General features: G+C 37.2%; 2 protein-coding genes and 1 long non-coding RNA gene across 3 annotated transcripts; 2 read left to right on the forward strand and 1 right to left on the reverse strand.

Annotated features, from left to right (window-relative positions):
* Positions 1-8,090: 8,090 nt before the first annotated feature.
* Positions 8,091-9,002, forward strand: LOC126796070 (uncharacterized). The gene is made up of 3 exons (XR_007672283.1): positions 8,091-8,158; positions 8,256-8,317; positions 8,962-9,002. It is a non-coding gene; the product is annotated as an uncharacterized LOC126796070 (long non-coding RNA).
* A 1,022-nt stretch (positions 9,003-10,024) lies between these two features.
* On the forward strand, positions 10,025-13,888 carry LOC126796044 (11-beta-hydroxysteroid dehydrogenase B). The gene is made up of 8 exons (XM_050522810.1): positions 10,025-10,235; positions 10,285-10,472; positions 11,130-11,322; positions 12,515-12,600; positions 12,722-12,853; positions 13,049-13,213; positions 13,312-13,534; positions 13,685-13,888. Exons 1-8 carry the CDS (start codon positions 10,025-10,027, stop codon positions 13,780-13,782), a joined length of 1,296 nt encoding a protein of 431 aa, XP_050378767.1. The 3' UTR covers positions 13,783-13,888.
* Positions 13,889-15,006: 1,118 nt separating this feature from the next.
* Positions 15,007-16,037, reverse strand: LOC126796064 (ethylene-responsive transcription factor ERF020). Its single transcript, XM_050522828.1, has one exon. The coding sequence runs from the start codon at positions 15,988-15,990 to the stop codon at positions 15,508-15,510; it is 483 nt and encodes a 160-aa protein (XP_050378785.1). The 5' UTR covers positions 15,991-16,037; the 3' UTR covers positions 15,007-15,507.
* Positions 16,038-18,646: the final 2,609 nt, after the last annotated feature.

An 18,646-nucleotide genomic window follows, 5' to 3' on the forward strand; every position in this document is an offset into this window, starting at 1 on the left:
CCACCAATTTAAATATCTCCGAACAATAATTAGTAAATAATTATAAATTTCCGGGATATTACACGGTTTACACCCTCAAAATTTGTGTGGTAGTCCGCCACTGTGTCTAGTTAGTGTCTATTTTTAATTTCGTAATTTGTGGTTGAGTCTAGATTAGATAACTAATTAGGTTTATGCTCCTAGATCGAGTCTGCTAGATTTTTAGTTTACGCGTGTGTTTGTGTTTTTAAGTGTTAGATTCACCAATCCTCTGCGGGTAATAACCCTTATTTGTAATTTATTACATTGATATAATTGATTTGATAATATGGTATCTTTGTAGGTGCTTTTGCGCCTATCACATTTTACATAATTCTAAGGCGCTTGATGTAATAACCCGATTTTTCGGAACTACTTTTGATTCGATTTAATTTTTATAAAGTCGTGGAACTCATTTTAAACGAAATTTGGTTGTTGTGACATTACGAAACAAGAACGGAAACGTTCTCAAAACGTTTAAATTGAATAAACGTTACGTTTCCGAACTAATATATCAACTTTTATTCCGTCGCTCAGTTGCAAAGACTTTCTTCACGAAAGTTGTAGAGCTCGTCGATACGAGTTCGTGAGTATGTGACACGTTCGAATCGGATGTCAGAGGTAAAAGTTATTAATGACGGAAGTTAGTTTCCGATTTGGAAAATAGTATAAAAGGAAAATTTGTGAAGTAGGGTTTTCCATTTTCGGAAACCCACTTCTTCTTTCTCACCCGCGCCTCCCTTTCTCTCTCCCTCACCCCTCGCGATTTTCTTCCCCGAGCCCTCACTTCCTTCGGCGCCGATCTCTCCTCTCCGAGCGCCGTGAGTCTCACCGCCCTTCCCAATCGCATCGCACGGACTCCCTCTGCAAACCCCGAAGTTAAGACACCCTCCCTCGCCGTCGTCAGTTCCAGCGCCACAACTGGACCTCCTGTGATTCTCACCGCCACTTGCTCCACTCCCGGCGATGCAGAACCTCCAACGCTCATCCCTCCCACCGCTCACACCATCAGAGCCATCAACACGGGGACCAGAGCACGAATCGCGACGCCCAAATCGTAGATCACTCGATCTCGACTCCGCCGAATACCTTGGGTTCTTCGGCCATTTTAGGGCACCGTATGGGTAAGGAACGCATTTAAATTGATGTTGTGATGTGTGTAGTTGATTTGGGTTTGATTTGAGGAAGTTTGGAAGGAAATCGGAGGATGAGGAGATTTGGAAACACCGCCGCCTTAGCCGGCGCGTGTGGACGTGTGGAGATGGCTAGGCACGGTGCGATGCCGTGGGGAGGAAGAGGGAAGGAGGAGGGAGAGTTTGGGCGTGGCGGTGGCGTGCTACGCGCCGGTTTTGGTGTCGGCGCGTGGGCCCCACGCGCTGCCACAGTGAGTGGCGCGTGAGCGCCACGCGCGGCCTGCCGGAGGTGGCGCGTGCACCCCACGCGCCGCCACGGGCGGCGGCGCGTGAACACTGATTCCGAGAAGGGTATTTTGGTAATTTACTTAAATGTAAATGTAAATTTTATTTACGTACGGTAAATGTAATTAAATTTTTACCTACGGTAAATGTAATTATAAATTACTTTCAGTAAATGTAAAAAGTAATTTGTAAAAGGGTAATTTAGTAAATTTTATTTACTGAGATTGTATTTACATTTAAACAGTACGTATACGTACATAAATACGTATATAATATTTATACGTACAGAAATACGTATATAGTAATTATACGTACAGAAATACGTGTTAATTTCATAATTGTACAGTGACCGTGAATAGTAACACTGAACAGTAACTTCGTAAAACCGAAAATTGCTGAACAGTAACCGATTATTACTGTTTCGGCATTTAAAGGTTTACGAAACGATTCTAAATTCTTTTCTTATCTTTTCAAGGTGATCGTTAAATCAAGGAAATGAATTATCTTCGGAAAGTTGTGGGATTACGCTCAAGTCAATAAGGTGAGTAAAATCTCACTTATTTACGAATCTACCCTTGCGGTGATTCCAAGATTTTCGCAAGAGTTTTTAATATTGAATTACGACACGTATACTATATAGTGGATTACGTATATATTATATACTATTATGAATTCATTGGAATTAGTTATTTCGAATGACGAGAATTAAATATTGAGCATGTGATTTAATTTGTACAATATGAGGTGTGATTATTGTACGTGGTTTTAACATGGTGTTTGTTAAAACGTTTTGTCTTCGGACGAGTTTTGTTTTCGAATGAGTTTTGTCTTCGGACGAGTTTTTGTCTTCGGACGTGTTTATGAAATATGACATGTATATGATATAATGAATTATATATATATTGTATAAATGGTAAATATGTACATATATATATAGTTTGCTATATAATATACTGTTATGATTTTATCGTGATTTATGTCATTTTGATGACGAGATTTATATATCAAGCATGTGATTTTGATTTGTACAATATGATGTGAGATTATTGTACGTGATTTTAACATGGAGATTGTTAAAATGTTGATTTGTCTTCGGACTTGATTTTTGGTACGATATGATGTGAGATTATTGTACGTGATGTTAACATGGAGATTGTTAAAATGTTGATTTGTCTTCGGACTTGATTTTTGGTACAATATGATGTGAGATTATTGTACGTGATTTTAACATGGAGATTGTTAAAATATTGATTTGTCTTCGGACTTGATTTTTAGTACAATATGATGTGAGATTATTGTACGTGATTTTAACATTGAGATTGTTAAAATGTTGATTTGTCTTCGGACGTGATTTGGTACAATATGATGTGAGATTATTGTACGTGTTTGGCAAGTCGGAACCTAGCTTTTGGCCGGGCGAAAATTACGATACAGTTAGAGCTCTAGTCTGTCTGCCTTAGTACTGCATGTGAGGTAACGGGTGGTTATCTGCTCATGGGTACTCAGTTTATTTTGGATGTTGGGTAGCGGGTGGCTATCCAATATCAGCGGTGTATTACGAGAGGGGTAACAGATGTGTACCAGCGTTCTTGGTACCCGTATTATAAATGCATTTGGGTAACCAGAAGGGTTACTTAATTTCTCATGAGCGCTTCTTTTTCTTTGGGACAACCAGATGGGCCGTCCACTGACTCATGAGTGCATTTATATTTGTTTGATTTGTGGATTTTCGTATATATTGATATGCGAGTTATATATTTTCATTTTACTCATACGAGCTGTAAAGCTTACCGGGTTTGTGTTTACAATCCCGGTGCACCAATTCGATGGTGTAGTGGATAACTCCGTAGGTGTGGATTAGCGGGAATTGACGGACCGCTCAGAGGACTTGAAGTTATTTATCTCCAGCTTGCATGAGGATTTGGTGTGACTATCTTGTGAGGATTATACATTTCCAATTGATATAATGTTGAATTATATGTTTGGTTTGTAATAATTGGTTTCTGAGTTGTATTGAGAACTCAGTGATGATCCGCTGTGCACGTTAAATGATTTCGATTTAAATTGAGATTGTTTTAGTGTTCTAACGACTTTGAAATTTTTGAGTTTTTAAGCTTGAAATTTTAGGGTCGTTACACTTGATAGTGATAATCGAGCTCAATACTTTAACTTTAGGTCTAGGTTTATACCGTCTTTGTTTTTTATTTTTTAGTTTTTTCTGCATGATTGAACCATATATAGGTTTTGATGTGGCGGCTCTTAGGATGACATAATTCAGGTGCTACATACATTATCAGTTGGACTTTAGGAGTTGGAGGGTTCTTACTTTGTAGCTGTATGATTCTACACCTTGATTTAGTTTGTGCTATATTCTTTCTTCATTAGTACGGTCCTAAGTATTTGCACATTTCCTGATATGAGAAACTGCCCCGTAAGAAAAAAAATTCCACAACAACAATTGATTGAGTACGGTTTTTAACGAGCATAATTGAATGACTTGAATGAATTTTCATAATTTTTAAATAAGAAAATAAAAAACAGTGACCAAATTAATATTATTATTTTCGCTCTATGTACCCGGAACATTACTGAGCTAGTGTCCCCCACCAATGAAAATATGACATGTTTGCAACATTTTAAATCAGTGCTGGTGGATTGTAACTCTGTCACTCCGTTTAATTCTTCACACTAATTCTGCAAATGTTGGTTCATCCAGTCTTCATAGTCGTATCTCACAATTCTCATTTGTTTAATTTATTGAATCTTCTTCATCGATCTGTCATAAATTTAGCATAAATTTACATTCTATTAAAGAAAACTTTAATTGTTTTTGCGAAAATCATGGGCATGTCATTTTATTAAAATTTTCAATGGTTTTTCTGGATTTTGAGCAAAGTTAATTATTAATCTTTAAGTTTGTTGTGTTAGCAAAATCCTGAAAAAAAGAAGAGTTTGCTAATTGATTATGTTGTTACAATCATGGGTCTTTGTGAGGAAGAAGATTTGAGTGTGCAAAGAAAATTCCGGATACCCAATTGAGTTGGTGGAAGCAAGAACAAGCTCGTCGGAAGCAAATAAGTCGTGATGGAGGTGAGTCATCGTGGTGCTCGGAAGTTGCTGGTAGAGGAGAGAGGAAACTCATATCTAACTGAGTAATTTCTCTCTCTTTCCAAATCTTTGTAAAATGAACCTAGAAACTTGGATCGGCTTGGTTACCAAGATGAGCAGTGAGTGGACGACTATATTATCCATAAATCTGTTCTATTGGTGTATAAAGATGATAGATCTAACTATTATATATTTCCCTCATTTCCTATATATTATACGGCGGTTGCAATTTCAACAGTGTAGCAACAGTATCGCTACAGTTGCAATACAGTCCGGTTTGCTGCTAGCCCTCATCTTTGATTTATTTACGGTCTTGCTATTTGCCTTGGTATAAATATCGATGGTCATAAACACGTGATAATTGTTTTCCTCCTCTCGATGTTCATCACTTCTTCTGAAGCTTCCCCAACCATCTAATTTTCTATAGCAATTTTCGATATAGAAAATCTTGTCCTTAAAACCTCTCTCACTCTTTTTTCAACTCCCTTCGACCGTTCAGATTCATAATCTCTCTATATTTTATTTTATTTGTTCATTTCAATTTTAAATGGCGACCTCGGCTTTCAAATTGACGGCCAAGAAGACGCCGATCGGGAGCTCAACGGCTCCGACGGAAGAGTCGGCTTCAGGTAACCGCCATCACCGGTACCGGCTGCTTCTCGCGCCGGCGGGGAAGGAGTAGTTGGAGTTAATCCGACTCCCTGACGGGAGTTTGTGAACACGATAGAGGCTCCGGCTTCCGGGAGATTAGCCTTGATGAATTGGCGATTGAGCTATTTGATTCCAGCTCTAATGAGAGAGGAGGACGCTTGGCGGTGCAGAGTTCCGAAACTACCCCTGGTGGCGCATCGCACAGGTGTGGAAGGTTGGTGTCGCGACATGGCCCGAGGATGGGCGGTGGTGGTGATACAAGGGGCCAGAGTGGGAGGGAGGGTAGTTTCGGAATGTAAGGGAAATCCGAGGCAAAGCGATCGATTTTCTGTTGCTCGGTATCAGATGAGCCATTCTGAGGTGAGAATTGTGGTGGCTTTCTTCTAAGAAGTTTCCTTTTGAATATTGACATGTATGATAGCATTAGAGAGTAGTTGGTTTCCTGTTGCATCTATTCTTTGCTTAGATTAACAAATTTGCATTACATTAGTGTTCAGAAAATCATTTCGACTTTAGAAGGAGTATTTACATTGGAGAAAACCCTTCATGATCGTACCTGATTAATAGAGCTGAAACTTTAAAAGAGAGAAAGTATTTGAATGAGAGATATAGGGGTAATCTTTGTTATTTGCTCTTCATTTAGCTTCTGAACTTGCGGACTCAGCAGCATTATGCTTGGTTGTTGGTCTCTAATTTCCAGTGACTTTTCATTTCTTTGATTTAGGCCTAACTCAGGTTTGAATATTTTTGGTGCAGGGAGTTAAGTTGATCATCATATTTTGTTTTACTTGCTGTTGAGTGTGTGGGTCATGTCTAAAATGAAAACCTAATATAAAGCCTCCTACAACCCTCTTTAGTTTTACAAGCTTTCTGTCTGTTCCAAACAATGAGTACCATGTTTTCCTGATGATGACTCACTTTGTTGTAGATGGTAACAAATGGAAACTAAATGAACTATCAATGACTCAATGTAGCCTGAACCACAGAGTGACAGGGGTTTGATATGATCACTGTAGTTAACATGTTTTGTAAATGATCTCCAATTAATAATAGTTCAGTGGGTTTCATGACACAACTTTAGTTCCTAGAAATTTGTACTTTTCTCTTGGTTTGTGCTTAAGCATGTTGTGAACATTGGAATTTTTTTGGGTTGAGTCATTCATATTTTCATTTTGGAAGGGAAGATGTGAGAACTAAATTGCAATTTTGCACAGTTCGTTGGAAACTTCTTTCTAATTTTAATTTTTGAAAACAATCTCACCAATCTTTCACTGGCTTATAATGGTGCAGGGAAAGAATGCATGACCTTGATGCTACACAATCTTGGTAAAATTGATTATCCAGAAATGTTGAGGACCACTTGGTGGAAGCTTCAGAATAGAAAAGTGAGAATCGTTTTATGGCTACAACAAAATTTTGCACATGTAAGTTTCAACTCTTAGGGTTCAGTTGGCTTTTTCCCTTTTGTACTTTTTTGGTTTCTGTTGTTTGTTTGATGGTTTTGCTTGGATCATTTAGTTGGAAGAATGGGTTTCCTTGGATCATCTGATTGTTTTTTCTTTGGTTTTGTGTTATGTCTGTTTAGAATTAGAGTTTGGTGTTTTTGTTTGAGGTTGGGAGATAGGAAATTTGTTCTGGTGCTCTTCTTTTCAACTGGATTCTCAATAAATTGAATTTAATTGAATTCTTAATCTTATTTTCCAGGGCACTCAATTAGGCTAAGAAACACATACAACTTGATACTTGCATAGGTTTAGGACCACTACAGAACCACCTACATATGAACTTTAGCTTTCAATTTGATATTGGTTCAAGTACCATATCCTTAACTGATTCTAGATTTTTGTGGATTTGACTAATTTTAATCGTTAGTTCAGCTTTACTCAATTACTCTGGAGTCTGCAGGTACATTATAATTAAGGCTGCAAGGAATGAATGGTAAACTTTGGCATTTCTATGACCAATCACTTTGAAAAACCAATCATTATAGTTGTAATTCAGAAAAGAGTACTAATGTCAGGATATATATGGGACCTTTAATCCGGGGTTCTATACGCACTGCTGATATGAGATGTTAGATTAGATCATTGTATGAGGCTGCAAAATATATTAAGCTATTGGTTTCCGATTTCTGAATTTCTATGCAGCATGCTAATTTTTCGCTTTATCCACCTTTAAACTTATGAATTACTCCTTAAACTAGATATAGGTTTATTGTTGTTAGGTTGATGATAATTAAGGAAACATTGTTTTGGATAAAGAAAGAATTTAGAGAGGACAAGTAGGAATTAGGAATATTATATTTTCTTGCTAATACAATAAGTACAGTGAAACATGCTGAAAATTTAATTGTTAATGGCCAAAGTTTCTTACGAGCCTACATATGTAGTTTGTTTTCCTATAGCTTGAGAGGAAATAATCGTGTATTCTAGGAGCTCATTAGTCATTACTAAATGTAATTTTGGGGAATCATGTTATTGATTATATGGTGACCCTCTCAAAAAGATATTTTTACTCCATTACTGTTTCCTTTTCTGAGTTTGTCGACTGTAGTTGCATGTTTTCATTTGTTGTGTTTTGATCAAAGATCTGTGAGAGTTTGAGCTTGAATTTTAGGGTGCAATTGCTCTTACAAATTAAGTTAGAAGTGTTGGATTCTTGGTTTAAGATAATTCAGCTATCAAGAAGCAAGAGTTTTTTAAAAAAAAAATTAGATATTGATTGAAATTTTATTTATTTGTATAGCTAATTTAAAGAAATTGATTTCTCCAGGCAATGACAGAAAAGAGTTTGAAGCAGAATCTCAGTCAAAAAGGGCTAAAGTGGTAAGTGATTCTCAACAAATAGTGTCTAAAAAGGTTAACGAGTTTGAGTTGCAAATGGATTGTTAATTAAGTCTGACAATTTGGAGTGCTTTCTTCTTTAATCGTTGAATTTTATTGGTGGAAGACAAGTAGACAACTGTAAGTACACATGTCTCATATAAGTTCCATATGATAATTATTTACTAATACAGGCTTACATTGTGTTTTATCTTAAGACATGTTATCTGATTTCCAGGTTTAGACAACTTATCATATTGAATTGGGCATAGACCAGTGATTAAAGGGAAGATACATCAGGTTTGTTCTTTTCTTTTCTCCTCATCGGAACTCATACAGGTGATTTTGTGGCAGTTATAAAATAATCATGTATCTTTTCATAGCATGTCACTTTTAAAAAAAAAAAGATGATCTCAGCCTTGAGATAACTTATGCCACATTTTTCGCATGTTTTTCTATTTATTTCAGTTCTTCGTATCTCTTCTAACTTAGTATTTTGTTCACATATAGAATCACAATATGTATTAGTATGCAACTATGCATTAAGTTTATATTGAATTTTGTGTTACTGCATATTATTTTCCTTCATTGGTGCATTTGAGTATACCAACAGAGCATGAAGAGGATTAGCATGAAAATGTGTGGGACAAATGTATTTTGTTTTTAAGGAGTTGAACTGCATGGTTTTTGTTGGTGTAAATATTAGTCTCAAATTTATACTATACTGTAATGTTAAATTTGTTTATCATTGACTTGCTTCTATTTTGTTTAATGCTCAAAAGTGTTTATAAACTTTTGCTACTGTTCTTCATTTTGACACTGCTTTTTCTTTGTTTTCTTTTCCTCTATAGGTTTGTATTTATATATATCATGTCATTTCTCTTATTGAAATTATGATTGGCCAATTTGCTTATGTAGTTATTTGACTCTTTCCATTTTTGCAGCTCTGAAGAGAAGTGAATTGTTCCAGTCCTTGACAATATAATTCTCTTTAGATATTAAATATAACAAGTTCAGTATGAAAGTTCATGTGTCATAAATGCTCGACTGAGTGCAAATGTGCAATCATTACATGTCAGTGCATAAGAATACAACCCTAAACATTATGCATCTCATAGTAGAAATGTAGAACATTTGACAATATATGTGTTTTGTGGCTTTCACTTTGACCGTTTGAATAGAAGAAAAACTGGAAGCAAGGTAGAAGATGAATGGACTGCTGCTACAGGCACAATTGATCTCTAATAGAACTTTGTACAACATTTATTCCCTCTCTGATGGCTTAAAACATCAGCTTTTACACATACTCATCCATATTGATATCATCTCAAACTTCAGCATACTTGGTCGACACAGGCTTTTAGTAACAATAAAACTTCCTATCATTAAGTTTTCTGTAGTTTGATACAATTTGCCGTTTATAGTTGGTCTATTACATTAACTTTATTGCAAAAGAGTAAAATCCGCTGCAACGCGCGGGCAATTTTCTAGTGAGAAGAGACGAGGTGAATTAATTGGGGTTGATGATTTTTTTTTCTGAAAGGATCTGAGTTTATGTTCATGTTCATGTTCATGTTCATATGAATCCAAAAAGTGATGTTTATGCTTTAACACCGTTATCTCTATATGGTTACCTGAATCAAGTTTTGTGGGGAAAAAAAGCCGCGTGTCATTTTCTTATTGGTGGGATGACACCAGCTCAGCAATATTCCGGGTACAAGGATTAATTCCTCCCCCTGAGATCTGAAAACCGGCCATGCCCGAAATCCGGGAGAAATTCTTACCCTAAACCCTAACCGAAATAAAAATTTCTCGAAATCCGGTGGGTGGAAACCGCACCTATCGGAAACCTTGGTGACAAACTTGAGACAGTACGTGAGACCAAACTAAGAGAAAATTTTCATAACAGGTGTCACGACCATGATGCAAAATTTCACAAAATAGAAGTGCAGGGATACTACTGCGATCCATGCAAGAGACTCCAAGACTGGTTCCATTCGTCAAAACATGAGCCTCCACACCAACACGTGTTTCTTACAAACTCTCATGCATGTAGTGATAATGCTGTTCATCTCACCATTTGCCACTACATGTCAAGCTCGAATCGATCTTATCTCCAGCTTCCATCTCAATCTCTCATTTGGATCATCATTATTAGTCACCCGAGTTGAACCCAAGAAACCATATACTGCTTCTACTTCTATCTCTCAGTTTCATATACAACTTCATCTTGTTGGAACAGTTCATTGGGATTTGAGGACTCAATTACCCGATGGATTTGTTTAACTCGATTCTGAATCTCGTGGTGCCACCGGCGAGTATGGTGTTGCTGGCTTTCTCTTGGCCTGCATTGTGTTTCATTAGTGCTTGCGAGTGGCTTTACAACCAGTTCAATGGTGAAAATATGGAGGACAAAGTTGTTATAATTACTGGAGCTTCTTCTGGCATAGGGGAGGTAACCATTTTCAAGATCATCCTGCATTTTGACATTATGTAAAGCTATGCCATCAATTAGATATTAAGTATAGATATGCGAAGACTTCTGCATCTTAATTGAAGAGCAAGAGCAGTCTATAAATAAGGCCCCCTAAACTCGAGAGTACATATTATAATTTTGATCGGTATATGCCCCCGCCCCCCAATAGAAATTTAGAGAAATTTAACTGAATAACATGAGTTGACTAGAGAATCAAGAAGTAATTAGAGAAATTCGACTAGAAAACAATAATTGAGATTGGCCTAGAATCAATGATATTTTAAGCTGACTGCTGACCTATTCTTATACAAACCAGTTGATTCAAATTCTCTTGATCCCAATAGATCTTGGCTGGACCAGAGGGTTCAAGAAAAAAGTGGCATGATTAAGCACACCGAATCTTGTATAATACCTTTGACTAATTTAGATAGGATAGACTTTATTATGTTTCTTAGAATTTTGGAGAGCGGAATCAATTTTGTGACCACTTCCAACAGAGGTCTTTGTCATGATAAGTTGAAATAATAGATATTACATTGCTAGCTGTCAACTCTTTGTACTCATAGATCATCACATTGCTAGGGGTAGTTTAATTGTAGTGTATGTAAATGATACGGTATAAGCTTGAGTTTCCAGCAAATTGCATATGAATATGCAAAGAGGAGGGCGCAGCTTGTATTAGTGGCAAGAAGAGACACCAGGCTGCGAGTGATTGCTGAGAATGCAAGGTTCTTGGGTGCCAGGCATGTTTTGATTATTGCTGCGGATGTTGTCAAGGAGGAGGACTGTAGGAGATTCATTAATGAAACCATAAACATTTACGGCCGAGGTATGTATCCTTCGAATTGTTCTTGTGGAGTCTTAGTTTAGCAAATTTTATTTATATGTCTTTAAAATAAGTTTACTATACCATGACAAGTGTCCTTGATAGAAACAATTTTATCATTCATGGTATGTCAATATATGATGATCAATTGAGTTCACAAATGTATTATACATGACAACCAATTAAAATGTAACTCATCGATCTCTTCTTCAATCTCTAGTTTAGTTACTAGACTATATGCACGTCACTGTTTCACACACAGAAAAATGTATCGATGCCTTCACTGAGTACGTAATTAAGAATTTAAGATGGAATTTTTCAAAGGAAAAATCAGTTATTGGAGAGCCCTAAAATAGTGGATGTTCCCCACTTTTATCGTGTACTAGTACGTACTATAGTAGTATATAATTTGACTATTATCTTGAATAAATATGTATGTCCAAGCCGTCCAAGGACATAATTCTGATTTTTAATGCTTTTGTGGATAGAATTAAGCTATATAAAGAGGTGGACACTTGGATAAAGAATTCCTAAAGCAGTACATGTTGCTACAACTGCAGCACCAGCACTGTCATAGCTAGTTTCAGCAGTACCATATGATATTGAGGCGGCTTAAATCAAGAATTTATTAGCTTGAGTATCTTATAACATAATTACGTTGGTTTTCTCATGTCTCTTCCTTTCAACTGTAAATAAAAGAAGTCCTACGTTAGAAAGGGTAGCAAGAAGTTTTATGTTTATATGTGATGATTTTGGACTCCACATACTATAATTATCATGATGCAATAGTTCGTCGATCAGTCTAATGACCTTTGTGTTCTTTTCTTTACTTTATTTTTGATTAGGTTGTTTCCATTAAGCTAAGCAAACAAAGGGACTCACCAAGCAAGCACATAGTTGTTTAGCTCATTGGCTAGGTTGATTCCTACATATACACTGTGCTAAAACAGAAAGTACTTTCGAGTACCGCTTCTTCTAATCATTACGTTTCTTTAACAAACTGAAGTGTTAGATGGGTAACTGATGCTATGTTAATTAAAAGCACTAGTCCACCTTCATGAGATGCAGTTTGTGCTTTAGTCCTGTGTATGATGGCCTAAATGTTTGCTCAAATCGTCGATGTAGTCAACTAGTGTTAGTTCTCAAGTTATCACCATACTGGTTTTTCTCCCAATGAAAATCTCCCATTTTGCAGTGGATCATCTCGTGAACACAGTAAGCTTAGGACACACTTTCAGCTTTGAGGAAGTTGCAGACACCTCTGTGTTTCCCCAGCTGTTGGTAAGATTTGAAATTGCAGAGCTCCAGAATCGTGTTATATGACTTTAATACAATTTGAAACTCTCTTTACTCATTTTCTCTAGCAGTTAAATTCTATGGTTTTGAATATCTTTGTTCTCAGGACATAAATTTTTGGGGAAATGTTTATCCTACATATGTTGCTCTTCCTTATCTGCGTCAAACCCATGGAAAAGTCGTCGTGAATGCTTCAGTTGAGAGCTGGTTACCTTTGCCGCGAATGAGTTTATATGCTGTAAGTACGTATATGTTTTGAAGTACTTGCTGGAAATAGTTTGAATGTTACATTTTTATAAATGGATGCCAACATATTATATGTCTTAGTTATTGCATTTATTATCAAACTACAATTACAAAGAATACATGGGATGGTTACCACTCTTAACTATTAATCCTTTTATTGTACGTGTCAAATTTGAATTATCAATAGGCGGCAAGGGCAGCTCTAGTCAACTTTTATGAGACACTGAGATTAGAAGTAAGAGACGAAGTGGGGATAACAATTGCAACTCATGGATGGATCGTTAGTGAAATGTCGAGGGGCAAGTTCATGGTAGATGAGGGTGCTGAAATGCAATGGAAGGAGGAAAGAGAGGTACCTTCCTGTTTGACTTATTTGATATCTTTGATCATTGTCTTGAACCTGCAATGCATACATGATTTCATTGCTAACTGGACCAACTCTCACACTAGGTAAATGTGAGTGGTGGGCCGGTGGAGGATTTTGCAAGGTTAATTGTAGCAGGGGCTTGCCGAGGAGATGCATATGTGAAGTACCCAAGCTGGTATGACATATTCCTGCTTTACAGGGTGTTTGCACCAAATATACTGAATTCGACATTCCGCATGATTCTTCCTACTCATGGTACGAGGAGAACTTCACTTGTGGGCACGGGGAGACCTGTTTCATCTGATGGTAGTTATGGGAGACCTGTTTCATCTGATGGTAGTTATGGGAGACCTGTTTCATCTGATGGTAGTTATGGGAGACCTGTTTCATCTGATGGTAGTTATGGAAGACCTGTTTCATCTGATGGAAGTTATGGGAGGTCTATTGCAATCGAAGGTAGAAATGGAAGGCCATTGTTGGAAGGATCTTCACCAAGGAGACATCTTGCTAGTCCAACTTTCGGTTCACCCGGCCACCAGCACAAACTGGAATAATAAATTGGATTAGCCTTTGGGGAAGTAGTAATGTTTGTAAGCACCAATCTCTCTGAGTACTCAGCTTTGTTATGTTGTGATGTATAGGTAGTGGCGTACAATGCGCATTTTGATGAAGAGTTGAAAGAAGGAAGTAATTGGATTCTGTTTGTGTAATAAGATCTTAAGTTTCAGCTTTAATAATATTCGATGAGAATCTGAAAGCACATCTGATCTTAGGTCTCATCTGCTGCTAAATAACACTAGTCATGCTCCATAATCTGTTCTTCATGCAAAGGATTAGCTTTAGCTAGGTCTTCATTACAAATACTTCTTTTTGTTCTTTGCTGGGATTTAGTGCATACAAAAAGCGCTGGCCGGCCGGTACCAATCAAGCAAACACTTATATTCGAATCTGGCGATTTCTACACGCGCTGTGGCGGCGGTGAAGTCGGGTTGGGCTACATTGGCAGCACATTGTCTCCTTGTTTCTTCGGGTGACCTTGACTTGGGATTGGGCTCATCTATTGGGCCAGATTTGGGTTAAAAAGTGGGCTATGTTTGTTCTATTGAGGCGGCAAGTTCCTTACTTTATCAAATGGTTGCAGCGTCCTAGTGGTAGGATAAAATTAAGTGTCATTGGTTTTTTCCAATGACAACGTAGTAGGAAAGTTGATAGACATGATAATTTATGGTTTAGTCTTTCCGTTATGTCATTAAATTTGAAAAGCAAATGGTTGTGTTAATGGTGCACACCTTGCAAAAAGGCGTTTGTTATAATGTATAAGTTATGTAGTGATGTCTGATATTATTTTGGAATATTTTTATAGTATGGGGTTTAGGCTCAATGTCGCCTCCTTATATTCTGCGGTTTCATTAATGAATACGGCGAGAGGACAGACAATAGCCTATTTCCAAAAAAAAAAACTAAATCTCTCAAGCACACACTAATATTCGAATAAACACATGATAGAAAAGAGAAAGGTAGAGTTTGGAGAAAACCTAATTCTCTATGGTCAGATGTTGTGTACGTCCATTTCATTTCAACTATCAAATAAAATACTGTCTCCGCCTACATATGATACAAGTCATACAACTTCACATATAGTCATATAGGTCATGATTTTTTTTTCTTCATAATTGGAAATCTACATACATATGGATCATGACTAGTCAATCATTGTCTTCTTAGATAGGAACATTCGATAGAAACTGGTCAAAACGTTTTATTGTTCAGGAAGATCCGAATTAAGATTAAACAGTAACGAAAACGTGGTCTTCAAATATACTCTTATAGTATCCGAGACTTGGAGAGCTATCCTCCGTTTCATGACTAATATTACATATCTCACGTGTGACGTACCCTAAGGATCGAGTTGAAAACTTGAAATAAACAACCAACAACTATAAGTGGTCATATATAGCTGACCTGATGGATCTAGGTTCTTAGCAAATCACAAGTTCGTTTTGCCTTCGGAAGTCAAAGCTCAACTTAAAATCAAAACAAGCTTTCTATTTCGAATCGATCATTATCAGTTATGTTTCCATTTCTGGGGTACAGAACTCACCTACAGTTCGAGTGACCCCTACTTTACACATACACAACACGTAATGCTAAAATTGCTAATACATATGACGCAACCCCGGTCGTCATTTCCCACCGCCGGAAAAGACAGCCAGCGTTGACAGTCGTCGAAAGACCGTCAACCCGGAAAAAATAGTCCGACATTTTCAACTATCAGCTGGCTAAAGATAGTCCTCAATGGAAATGCTCAGCTCCTCGCCACCGGTGGCGGCTGAACTCTCACCGCCATCCTCCCAACGTGGCTCACTTCCGTTGGCCTGTCTCCAGTTCGAATTCTGCGGCAACGAGCGCTTACTGTGACTGTTAGCATTGATCAGCCGAGCATCGACGGCCATACCCGCATCCGAAGCCGCCTTCTGTACCGTCCTGGGCGACATGTCTGCCGCTTGGTTAACGGAACAGGGCAAGATTGTAGGAAAGTTGAGCCCCTCAAGAGTGGAAGGCTTACGTAAGTAATAATAAGCGACGTCGCGAGCCACCCCGGCCGCCTCGGCAGTGGAAAAAGAACCAAGCCAGAGACGATCCTGCGTGCCGGGGACGCGAATCTCCGACACCCACTTGCCCCATTTTCTCTGACGCACTCCCTTCAACTTCCGGCCATTCGCGGCTGTCGGACTGCTGGTGTCTTCTGAACTGTAACTCATTTCTGTTAATTATTGCCTTCTTTGGACTTCAAACGGTAGATCGATGGTGTGGGTTTCGTTTTGGTGGAGAGAAAAGGAATAGAAGAAGAGGGTTATATAGGTTGAAGAAGAAGAAAGTCAGAGGAGTGGTGGAGTTGCAGGTGGAGATGGGGTCGTGCACAGTTGGGGGATAAGGTCAAAATTTTCAATGGTCAAAGTAAAATCAAATTGCACGGACGGTGTTTAGGGTAATTGAAAATCCGGTGGAAATTTTCTACAGAAAGAAACGTGGTGGTGAAAGTTGACTAAAGAAAGGCGCAAGTGAGAATTTTGGGGTGATTTTGAAATCCAACGTCTGGATTTGAGAGGTGAGGAGAATCCCACGTCGGATCAAGGTGGAGGGATTTGGATGGTGAGGCAGCGAATGAGGTCATGAGTCTTAAATTGTGACCCAGATAGCACGAAGTACATAACACGGAGGAATGAATGAGTCGTTAATTATTAATTTATTATATTCTTTAGGGATCTAGTAGGGACGAGGAGACCACATTCTGGTATGTCAGGAAATATCAGATGTCACGATTCTAAATTATTATCTTATTTATTTATTTGAAGTCGGTGGTATATACGAGTTGCAGAATTTTGTTACTTGTGTACCGTGAGGATCTATACAGGGTGAACCCTTACATTAAGGGGGGTTAAAGTGAGTAGAATATGGATACGTAAAATTAGTGTATCGAGATGGAGTTTTTAGTACCATATGTGCTATTAGATTTCAGATAATATTTGAGATGGATGAGACATCCTGATAGATAAATCTAGAACTCGCAGTGAAAATTCAATTCAGCTCTTTTCAAGTAGATCGAGATGGATCAAAAAGTCAAAATCTAACCATATATTAGAAATTTTCCAATATTCAATAAGTTTTTTGTAGAACTATCGTAAAATAAAAGTATGAGAACCCCGTTCATGATTCGGTGCAATACTAACTCGGTGTTCGAACTACAGTCTCGTTCACACGGTCAGTAGCTGACCGTAAGATTCATGTTCAACTACTATTAGATGTAAATCTAAGGGTTGAAAACAAAATAACTTAATTTTAAAAAAAAATCTCCTTATCTTTGGATTTACATCCAATAGTAGTTAAATATGAAATTCACGGTCAGCTACTGACCGTGTAAACAAGACTGGTTCAAACTATTCCCCCATAATATTTTAGGTTGACGTTAATATATATGGTGGGCAAATCCTCTGGTTGTCTTCATTCCTTAACTTTCGCACCAAATTCATATAGTTAGATACAGTGGGAATGGCATTGAATATGAAACTTGTTGGAACGAGTCTCTTTGATCATCGCATTTTCAAAATGATCACATAGTTTGATAAGAATATTTATTGAATAGTCGACATGAATCAGGTCTAGAGAAAATGGAGCTCTTCTTGTCGAAAGGAAAATGAGAGCTTTGACTTAGAGCAAATAATAGAGTTCTTTGCGTTCGGGCATTTATAAGGCCAATCACAACTACCTGTTTTGTGTTTCGGATGTACTTGTGAAACACAACGGTTCAAACTAACACACCGTTGTCCGATCCTTATCTTCTAGCCTTTTATTTTAGGTTAATTTTCTTTGTAATACAGGAACTAACAGTTCTACTTGCGCTCTAGCGCGTGTTTATTTATTTCTCGAAATACATGTTGAACATATAAAAAAATAAAAGAGTTTTGAACAGAGATTGTGGCAATTATTTATTTTTCAGAAAATATAACATATAAAAAAATTGAGAAGTTATGATTAGAGATAGTGGACAAAAATTACACATCGAAGAGTTGTGATTAGTGGTACGGTACATCCAATTTTTTTATTTACTATTCTAATCATTGTCTAATATATTTTATAATTTTAGAGTTTTAATTTTAATAAAGAGTAATTTTGATATCTTTTTATTAGGCAGTTCCATATGGGGAATTGATTTAATTAATAAAGATGTTAGCATCTAGGCGTTGTGCCTATATTATAAAATTCATCATTGAAGTTTGGTCGTGTCATGGGATATATATGTCACGGTTCAAGTGTCGCTTCTAAGAATTATCTTAATTTCGGTTAATTCGTAGTTTCAATGTGATGAGAGATGAACCTACATCTACCTATTGGGGGTTCGGACCCCTGCCAGCTTTTCAAACTCTATATGCATTCAACAATTATGATCATGTGTAATCATGTTTTTAAGCTATGAAAGAAACTTATGCAATATTAATTAAGTGAAAAAAACTTTCCCTAATTACAATTACTTATGATTTTCTTTTTTTCAAATTTTGTTTTATGTTGTTGAGATTATATTTCCTTATTAATGTTGTTATTTACCGATTGTATTCTGAACCCCCTAACGTCAAATCCTAGTTCCCCACCTAGATGGTTGTCTCTGCATGTATACATGCTGGTGGTTTTGGTATATAGTGATTGATGAATCGATTTTCTTCTTTAGATTGATGTGAGGAAGTATTGAGTGCTTATGGAAAAGATTAGGTTACCATTGAATCCTCTAAGTTCTTGTCCATTGTAATTGTTGGCTTTTAGGTAGGATATGTCAGGATTTTATCTCTACTACTGATCTTACTTGGTTTGTAATCTTGGATGGTAAAAAATTTTACCGTTTGAAAAAGGACTTCATATAAAAAG

The sequence above is a fragment of the Argentina anserina genome, chromosome 5, assembly GCF_933775445.1.
Source record: "Argentina anserina chromosome 5, drPotAnse1.1, whole genome shotgun sequence".
NCBI lineage: Eukaryota > Viridiplantae > Streptophyta > Magnoliopsida > Rosales > Rosaceae > Argentina > Argentina anserina.

Excerpts from the sequence above, each read along its gene's own strand:
- LOC126796044 (XM_050522810.1), top strand. The coding sequence starts at position 10,025 with ATGAGCCTCCACACCAACACGTGTTTCTTACAAACTCTCATGCATGTA. Across the intron at positions 12,601-12,721 it reads CTGTGTTTCCCCAGCTGTTG|GACATAAATTTTTGGGGAAA; the intron begins GTAAGATTTGAA and ends CTTTGTTCTCAG. Across the intron at positions 13,214-13,311 it reads AATGGAAGGAGGAAAGAGAG|GTAAATGTGAGTGGTGGGCC; the intron begins GTACCTTCCTGT and ends CTCTCACACTAG.
- LOC126796064 (XM_050522828.1), bottom strand. The coding sequence starts at position 15,990 with ATGAGTTACAGTTCAGAAGACACCAGCAGTCCGACAGCCGCGAATGGC.